This window comes from Phodopus roborovskii, unplaced genomic scaffold (assembly GCF_943737965.1).
Source record: "Phodopus roborovskii unplaced genomic scaffold, PHOROB, whole genome shotgun sequence".
Lineage (NCBI taxonomy): Eukaryota > Metazoa > Chordata > Mammalia > Rodentia > Cricetidae > Phodopus > Phodopus roborovskii.
Window position 1 is genome coordinate 34,629,238 of NW_026125052.1, and position 9,833 is coordinate 34,639,070.

Consider the following 9,833-nt stretch of genomic DNA (forward strand, 5'->3'; position numbering starts at 1 on the left):
AATTCTCCAGATAGGGAAGCTGCCACTGGGTGAGGACTATGCAAGAATCATGTGACAGGTGTTGGGCAGTAATCAATAGCAGGACATGTCTGCTACAGGACCGAGAGGGCTTAGAAAGTATTAGGGGAGCTGCCCATCTACCCAGGGACAAGCTGAGCTTTGTCTATATCCACAGGTCTCAGTCCCTCACACAGGATCCATTGCCCTGGCCTGTCGGGACTGGACATCAGAGAGCCAAACTCAGCCCACTTTGCATATCTGGCCCCACCCATTCCTTCTTGCACTTCATCTTCCTTACCTATATAATTGGAAGTCCTCCTCCGAGAAGATATTTTGTATTTTATCCCCAAAGTATCTGTGAAATAATAAATAACATTAGCAGGTATAGCATGCTACTAATCTTTTCCTTGCCTTAAAAAAAAAAAAACAAAACAACAACAAAAAAAAAAATCACAAGGTCTCACTCAGCTCAGGCTGATCTTCAACTTGGGGTAATCCTCCTGCTTCAGATGACAGGTATGGACCACCATGCCCAGCTCCCTTGTTTCTTTTCATCAGTCTTTCCTAACTAACCATCAAGTCTCCAAAAGTAGAGTGGTCACACCATGAGAGTTATTCCATTCCTACAGCAATCGCTTTGTTACAGAGAAGGAAAGGGACAGAAAGTGAGTAGGATGGGGAGGAGAAAAAGGAAGGTGGAGGGAGGGAGGGAAATCAGCAGTTGACAGGATGATGATGAGGCTGAGAACTCTCTCTAGCCCTTGAAGGACATCACAGCTCCCTGAAACCCACAGGCCAGATGCCACCTACATCCTGCCTCTTTGTTTCCCCCAGCCTCTCACCTGTACAGGTTCACAAAATGTTTCCCAACAGACAAGGCCCCAGAGTGCAAGTCGAGGATAGATGCCTGAAAAAGACATATGTGTGTAAAGCAACTGATGGCTGCTTTAACAGCCAAAGTTGAGCCCCAGTTACCACAATCCACCGTACAAACATTCTACCTCTGGCTTCTTAAAACCCTGACTTGTGCACTGTCTGCCTAGACAGATCTCTCTCCTCTCTCTCTCTCTCTGCTGTCCAAAAAGGAAACCAAACTTTTTGCCCTAACACTTTCAGAAACACTCCCTAGACATGTATGGGGGTGTCACAGCAGGGAGTCACAGACCACCCTGCTGACTCCTGATTTCCTTCCCTCCACCAGGTCTCTCAAGGTAGAAATTACACACATGATTCTGTCCATGTGTGAAGTGTGCTGTGTGACTAGTTTGCATGTAAGTGTACATTTCTGCATGTGTACCAACTACACCCTTTTGTGAGACCTCTCTGCTCTCTGCCTCGCTCTGCCAGCCCATCCTGGACACCTGAAGTTCTATGTTCTATGCCAGCCCATCCTGGATACCTGAAGTTCTATGTTCTATGTGAATTGTGTGTCAAACCTGCTGCCCTCTCCTGTGATGGCCTCGGATTTTTCTGTGCACACTGGCCACAGATGCATGTGGACATGTTCTTGGGGGACTCCAAGTTAAACACTTTATATGGAACCACGCATCGGTAGCTTTTAAGAAATTGCTAATTATGTTTTCTGACTCTCACTGCCCACCTCTTTCCCTGTATCCCACGAGGAAAGCAGCCACCAACATGGACCATTTTACCCCATGTGTGGTCAGTAGTAACACACCCAGGCCCCTTTCCTTATTTCCATAGTTACTTAGCTAAGGTGTGGCTACAACATGGGCTTACTCAATATTTACTGAACTTATGGGGTTGGGGATTTAGCTCAACCCCCCCCCCCATAAGATTTTTTTTTTTTTAAGACAAGGTTTCTCTGTAGCTTTGGAGGCTGTCCTGGAGCTTGCTCAGTAGACTAGACTGGCCTGGAACTCACAGAGATCCGCCTACCGCTGCCCTCCCAAGTGCTGGGAGTAAAGGCGTGAGCCACCACCACCCAGCCTTTGGCTCTCTCTTACACAGATATCTGTCCTTGGACTTGAGGCCCCTGAGGAGGACTTGCCCTCAATTACAACTGCAAAACTCCCATTTCTAAATTACATCATAGGTGCTGCGTGAACACACCATCTTATTCCTTGTATGATATATCCTTGTGCAAAGAATGGCAGGCCTCTGCTGGCCTGTTGCAGTGGGATCCATCTAAGCATCTTAAGGGGCTTTGCCTTTTCCAACAGCCAACTGGACTCCTTTATCAGTTCCCTCTCTCTCCCGTTCTCTTATCCCTTCCCCATCCTTCCTGTCCCAGTCCAGAATGTCTAAAGTGCCAGTGTGACCTGAAGCCAGGCATATGACAGCCTGAAGAGACGGCCAAGATGACTTAACACACACTCTTCCCAAGAGAGATATATTGTGTGCCCACTAGGCAAAAGGAACACCAGTCACTGTCTGAGAAGCACCATGGATATATCAGCCCATGGCTGTGGTGGAAAACAGAGGGGATCCTGTGTGTACAACACTTTCTCCTTCCCTTCCATGGAAAGCAATTTAAAATTACCAAGAAAATGGGAACAAGAATCATGTCAACTCACCCCTCCATCCGATCCACCTAGGGAGAGCCCCTTCTCTGCTATTCTGTGGGGGATAAAGTCAGAATTTAGTGATAGCATTATCCATAAAGTATCTAGGCAAAACATCAATCAGTATAATAGTGCCTGGTTTTATAGATTCTGCTGGTTTAACATTTACGATGGAAACAAACAGAAACTCAAAACTGCAACTTTCAAAACTGAGGATGCATCATCCTCTTGCTATTGACACATGGTCGGCTTGGAAACCACTGGTCTAACTCCTGATGATAGCAAAAACACGTCTTTGTTTGTCTGTGACCCAACAGCTCCCAGGTAGAAGGAGATTTTGGTAATCACAGCTCAGACTGTAAAAGAAACATACCAGCCCAGAGAGGACCACCCTACTGAAGAGCAGGCCACTTTGACAGGGCCACCCAGGAACACTCACCCCTCAGTAAAGCTTTGTAATCCTCAGGAATGGCAGCAATATAGGGTGAGGGTGAGGAGGAGGATGCAGAGAACAGGCTCCCCGCTGGGCATCATAACAGAACCAGCATGAGGATGGAGGACAATGGGACTCAAAGGCCAAATATAAGAGTCACATGCTGAGTCTGAATGGCTGGTCAGAAAAGGAAATCTTTCTTTTTAAGATCTTGTTTTTAAAATCCCCACGAGGAAAACTCCAGCACCAGCAGCTTCTGAGCTAGCTTTCATGAACCACAGAGAGGTGAAATACCATCTAGCGTTTGTCAGCTGAGGCTGGAGGAGCCTGTGTTTCCACAGCACAGTAAGCTCTCTGGAGGGGAGGCTGGGCTCTAGACTGCTCAATCAGCAGAAACATTGCTAAGACCGTATCATTTCCTCACAGGAGGGAGGAAACGGGAAGCCTGCCCTCCGACCCCCCCAAAAAAAACCCTTGGGGATGATCCACAGAACTATGAGGGTTCTCTCCACTCTGTTACTGCCCTGGCTACCACCCCACTCCCTGCTAGACCCACTGCATGGATGCCCTAGGCAACGTACAGAGATGTGTAAGTACCTGCGAATCTGCTCAGCCTCCTCCCTGGTGATCACCATGTCAGTGACACCTCTGCCACACTTCCTGGGGGTGCAGCCTGGAGGGTTGAGAGTCAAGGAAAAATGCTGACAACCAAAGCCACTGCCCCCAAGGTCATGGCTGAGCTGGCAAGGCCCTCCCCCATGACTAGAGGGCAGGTTTGGCTAATATACCTTGTTAAAAGCCAACTTCAGATAAACAGTGGTAACTTTTTTAAAATTATGTATTTATTCTATTTTGTGTGCACTGGTGTTTTGCCTGCACGTATGTCTGTGTGAGGGTGTCAGGTCCCCTGGAACTGGAGTTACAGACAGCTAGGAACTGCCATGTGGGTGCTGGGAATTGAACCCAGGTCTTCTGGAAGCGCAGTCAGTGCTCTTAACAACTGAGCTATCTCTCTAGCCCTTAAAAATATTTTATTCTTATTTTATGTACACATTTGTCTATGTGAGGGTGTCAGATCTGGAACTGGATGGGTGCTGGGAACTGCAGCCAGTGCTCTTAACCACCAAGCCATCTCTCCAGCCCCTAACAGTGGTAACTTTTCACCAGAGCTGTGCTCATACACAACCTCAGAGTTCACATCTCCCCTCCAGGTGTCCTGGATTTCCCACATACCCACGCCGGTCACTGCTCCCAAACCCTGGGAAAACAAGGAAGTCCCCAGACTTTGCATTGACAATTTGGTTTTGCTTTGTCTTATTTGTTAGAAACACAGTCTCACTATGTAGTTCAGGCTGCCTCAAATCTCAAATTTGAGAACTTCTTGCCTCCCGTGTTCCGAGATTACAGGCCTATGCTAGCACACTAATTGTTTGGCAACATCTTGCTTGCTTGTTGGAGCACTCTTAAATACTGGCTAGAAAGTTCCAGCACAGCCCGAGCTGAACCTGTTATTCTGGTCACTATCCCTCTCTAGGACCCCAGCACCTGCCTGCCATACTCATCTCTCTGTCTCATTCTACCTCCATGTCATGCAGACAGTGAGAGGAAGGAAGTTGGAAGCAGCTTAGATGGGGAGAGGGTGAGTGTGTTGGGGTTCAGGGTTGTGGGAAAGATGGGCAGTCCCTGTATTCTGGTGGCAAAGGGTCAGTTCCCTTGTCCTGAGTGAGCTGTATGATGCTCTTACTGATGAGATGGGACTGTAAACTCTGGGGGAATCTTCCTGCAAGATATGCAGACTCTGACTAGGAGGCTGTGTGTGTGTGTGTGTGTGTGTGTGTGTGTGTGTGCTGTAAGTTAATATGTTTGAACGAAAAACTCATAGGGCAGAGCATCCAAAACAACAGAGACATGTTTATTTTACTGACTGAATGATGCACACTTTGTCCTGAGCCACCCAGCCCACAATGCATTCCCCTGCCATCTCCCATGCGGCTGAGTGCTGAGTTCTTGTGCATCACAACAGTGCCCCTTTGTGGAGGAACATAGATTCTATTTTTCACATTCTATTAAGATGTGTTACATTCGTTTACGGCTATGTAATATTTGTTTAATGATGCAAAGGTGTGTTGCATTCTTTTGTGTTGCATTTGTTTAACTCTGTAAAGCTGTGTTACTTTGCCTGCTAAAATGCCTGATTGATTAATGGAAAGCTGAATGGCCAATAGGGAGGCAGGAGAGGAACAGGTGGAGCTGGCAGGCAGAGAGAATAAATGAGAGGAGAAGGGAAAATGAGCGAGAGTGAGGAAAGGAGAGGAGGACACTGGAAGCCAGTCACCCAGCTCACAGCCAGCCACAGAGTAGGAAGGACAGCAAGGTATATAGAAGAGAGAAAGGGAAAAGCCCAAAGGCAAAACATACACGAGAAATGGATTCATTTAAGAAACGCTGGCTAGAAATGAGCCAGACTAAGGCCAGGCATTCATAAGTAAGAGTAAGTCTCCATGTATTTATTTGGAAGCCGGGTGGCGGGCCCCCCAGAGAGCAAAGAGAAAACAACAAGAACTACACCATCCTTGTGGTTTATTTAGAGCCAGGCCCTGCTGTGGAATAATCCTTCCATATACTCTGTAAATTAAAGACGCCAACTGGCCAATAGCTGGACAGGATAGGGTTAAACAGGAAAGCCAGACTAAGGACACTGGGAAGAAGAAGGGTATAGTCAGAGGAGTCACTGGGAGATGCAGAGGGAGCAGGACATGCCAGCGGACAGGTAAAGCCGTGAGCCACATGGCAATACGTAGATTAATAGAAATGGGTTAATTTAACTTGTAAGAGTTAGCTAGTAACAAGCCTAAGCTATCGATAGAGCATTTATAATTAATATTGAGTCTCCTTGGGAACTGGTGGGGGTGGGGTTGGAGGGTGGGAGAAAAGTCTGCCTGTGAGGCCCAAATGCTACGTAGAATGTTCACGAAAACAGCAGCCCAAGGAGGCCTGCACCCCACCCCAAACACCCAGCCCAGGGGGTGTGTGCTCTCCAGGGTGCTGACTGTCCTCACCTGGCCCTGTGGCCCTGACTCTGTGGCTCCAGCCTGTAACCAGCTGGCTGCTCCTTCCCACAGCAACCAGTGCCACTGGTGGAGCTGCAGAGCTGAGGCCTGGGATGACATTCTTCTCACATTTTCTGGTCGCTCCTTACCGTGACGTCTCCCACTCATCATCCTCATCTTTCTAGAACTATTTTATGTGCGTGGACACAGGATACGTGTGTAGAGGTCAGAGTTGATTCTGCTTACTCAACTACTGACTAGAGTTGGTTCTTCTAACACGTTGGTTCAGGATACTGAACGCAGGTTATCTGGCTTGGTATTTTGTACTTTCCACTGCCAAGGAAGGCATCTTGTTGACCCTTTCTCGCCTTCCTGATCCTGTTACTTCCCTGCACGCAGCCTCTGGGCACAGAGGCTTGCTAAGATGCTGTCTACACCAGAGTGGCACTGGAGGCTGACCCTGAAACATCTTTACTCTCCAACCCTGTGTGGGTGGACGGGGCAGGCCTCCATGGGCTGCTGCTTTCCTGAACATTCTGTATCACCCAGACACATTCTGTTTCCCTGCCTGGGAAAGGAAAGTTTGTCTCTGACCAAATATACCATTTTCAACTGATCCCAGCTGTAGCAAAAAACAATGTTGAGTTTCATTTCTGTCATTTTGTGTGTGTCTGTATGTAGGTATGTGCATGTGATTGCGGGTGCCTGCGGAAGAAGAAGGGAGGGGTTGGATCTCCTGAAGGTGGAGTTACAGGTAGCTGTGAGCGGCCTCTCTTTCCAGCTCCCTATCATCCACTCTTTTCTTTGGGTGGAGGTTCAAGACAGGGTGTCTCTGTGTAACAGCCCTGGGCTGTCCTGGAACTCTCTTTGTAGACCGGGCTGGCCTCGAACTCACAGAGATCCACCTACCTCGGCCTCTCAAGGGCTGGGATTAAAGGTGTGTACCACCACCGAGGATTTTGGATCCCCCCCCCCCCCCGCCAGTCACTCTTTATTGAGAAGCCTGTGGCACATACCTTCAAATCTCCGGTGACCATCATAATCCTCAGAGCAGGGGACCTCAATGAACTTGCCTTCTAGGATCTCACCACGACGGGCCAAGACTTCAGCAACATCGTCATCGATCCTCAGACTACTCCAGAGCAGGAATGTGATCAGAGAAAGGCCTACTCCAAGGGCCACAGTCCTTAGCCATGTTCTCTGTGCCTCCTGAGGTAGCCGGTCCTTCTTGGTGCTGAGAAAAGAAGACATAACCACTGGATGCAGCAGCTATCACACTAAGCATGCCAATAAAAACCACAAGATGTTCACACTGGATGCCACCAGCCTTGGACTGTGCCTACATTGACCACTTATCAAGGTGGATGGACCCCCTCAATCCTGAGGTATTCCAGGTCCTCATGGGCTGACGATGAAGCAGATGGTGGGAAACAGGGGCTTGTACCTCCATCCACAACCCACCCCTCAGAGGAGCTTCCCAGGCAGCGTGTGGCCTTGTCGTCTCTGATCAGACTGGGCTGAACATGTGCTTCAATGGACAAAAGACATAGGCTGACCATAGGCCCTTCCTGTCTGGCCCACAGAGTTCCTATTTGGAGGATTACTGTAGAATGTGAGTCCCTAACCACACTCATGAATCCCTATTTGAATGCTCCACCCCAAGCATGTGTCTCTACAAGGATCCATGCATACTTGAATCAACTTATACAAATCAAACACACTTAACTTGCTGGGTATTGGTGGCGCACACCTTCGATCCCAGCACTTGGGAGCAGAAGCAGGCGGATCTCTGTGAGTTCAAGGCCAGCCTGGTCTATAGAGCTAGTTCCAGGACAGGCTCCAAAGTGGTACAGAGAAACCCTGTCTTGAAAAACCAAAACCAAATTAAAACAAAACAAAAAACACAAAAAAAAAAAAAAAAACAACTCCCCCCCCCACTTATCTCAAAGAATAAATCTGGGGCCAGAGAGAGCACAGAAGCATATCAGAAATGATGTATGAGTTAGGATATCTCTATGACCCAGTTCTGTGTGGTCTTGACGAAGTTGTGTCTGTGTCTCTACATATCTGTGTATAAAATGAGGTATCTGAGTTCTGCTGTCCAGGAAAGCTCACAGGACATAGATCTTGAAACACACGCAGAATTGTCAAGAGCTAGCTGACCCCCAAGGCTCCACTCTTTGGATTCAGCTGTGGGTTTGACAGAGGCCCACAAGGCCAGTTTTTGATAGATGAGTTATGAAAGGCTGGGATGAGGAAAACAGCAGAGAGAGCTGTGGAAAGGTGGGACACGGATATACAGCAGAAGGGAGTCATAAAGGCCCAGAAATGCCCCCCTAGTGAGAGAAACCTGCTCACGTGATTGAACATAGACAGACTCCAACCAAAAAAGCTCCCTGTGAGCAGGGCCTCCGTGCAGAGCTCCTTGGTGAGCGAGCAGTCAAGTGGACATCTCACCTGAAGTTTGCAGCAGAATACTCCAAGCCCCGCCCCCAGACACACCACGCCCACATTACCTCCACGCCCTCTCTCTAAGTCATGCCCGATCGATCGCATCGCAATAGGGCTGGTCCACACAGGAGCCGACCCGGTCACAGTCACAGCTTTAAGTCCCGTCAGACCCCATCTTGTCACGACCACGCCCCACCCGCGGTCAGACTCCGCCCCCGGAATGACCACGCCCACAGGCACCAGTCAGGCCCCGCCCGCTTCTGCGCGCGGCCTCCTAGTCCCTATGGTTCTCGCTACCTGTTCGCGCGCCGGCGCTCGGCTGCAGAGCTTCCCTCCGGAACTCTGGGTGGTCCCCTCCGCTGAGGCGCCATTGAGCCAGGCCGCCGCGGAGCCAGGAGGGACACGAGAACCGCTAAACCCGAGGCAACAGCCGCGAAGCGAACGCGAGGCGAGCTCGGTGTGGGGACGCGGGAGCGACGCGCTCGGCCCTCGGCCGGCTCGCGGCCAGACGTGAGCAATCGGAGGCCGAGTGGGGCGAGGCGGGGCCTTCTCGGCCCTTAGGGCCGCTCCCCTGGGGCACCTTCCGAGTTCAGCATTCTCCCGCCGCAGTGCTGAGGCGACGGCGTGGGTGAGTCAAGCCCACAGCTGTACGGTGGGCTGGACCACAATGACCAGTCTCCCACGGCCGCCACGCTCTTTCCCGGAAAGCTGCACTCAGAATCCTGTCAGGGACTTTGAGCTGCTGGACCAATCTCTTGGACAAGTGGTTCCTGCCTGCGGGTGGGCGGGTCGGGCTTGGAAGTCGAGGGCGGGGGAATGGTCCCTTAGGCTGGAGCTTTGAGTCCTTGCACAGGACGAGCAGGTGAAATCATGCAACCGGATGCACGGCTCAGTAACTCCTTTCCTAAATAATCCTTTGTGGTTTTACAAAAAGTAGAAAACTGGCAGCTTCAGTGTTATTCAGAAATTAATTTTAATGCAAACTGCAGTTAGCTCATATTATGTAGCGCTTATTCCCTTTTCAGATGATGATTATTTGCAGTGCTGTACCATGAAGCTAGCCACACTTCCCACCCCTTCCTCACCCCCATTACCATCGCCTTAATTGTTTTTTGTAGTACTAGGAATTGAACCTAAGGCTTTATGCGTGCCAGACACGTGTTGCACCCCTAAACTGTATCCCCAGCCCTTGTTCTACTTACTAGTGGACACAGGGTCTCCTTAAATGGCCAAGGCTACCCTTGAACTCCCTTTTATAGCCCAGGCAAGCCTTAAACTTTAAATCCTCCTTCCTCAGGTGGGGGTGGGGTGGGGAAGGTGTTACTGGTGTGTGATTTTTTTTTTTTTTTTTTTTTTTTTTTTTTTTTTGTTGCT

At 49.4% G+C, this 9,833-nt stretch overlaps 1 protein-coding gene across 2 annotated transcripts in view; it reads right to left on the reverse strand.

The window, feature by feature from the left end:
- The window catches only part of Ogfod3 (2-oxoglutarate and iron dependent oxygenase domain containing 3), a 28,647-nt gene extending 19,595 nt beyond the window's left edge, over positions 1–9,052 (reverse strand). The window contains exons 1-6 of one of the 2 annotated variants that reach the window (XM_051182529.1): positions 8,757–9,052; positions 7,025–7,242; positions 3,556–3,631; positions 2,538–2,580; positions 843–907; positions 299–355 (exon numbers count right to left, since the gene is read on the reverse strand). In XM_051182529.1, the coding sequence (XP_051038486.1) occupies positions 299–355; positions 843–907; positions 2,538–2,580; positions 3,556–3,631; positions 7,025–7,242; positions 8,757–8,830 (533 nt within the window). In that variant the 5' untranslated portion in view covers positions 8,831–9,052. The remainder of the gene's footprint in view (positions 1–298; positions 356–842; positions 908–2,537; positions 2,581–3,555; positions 3,632–7,024; positions 7,243–8,756) is intronic. The other variant, XM_051182537.1, reaches the window with a different exon arrangement.
- Positions 9,053–9,833: the final 781 nt, after the last annotated feature.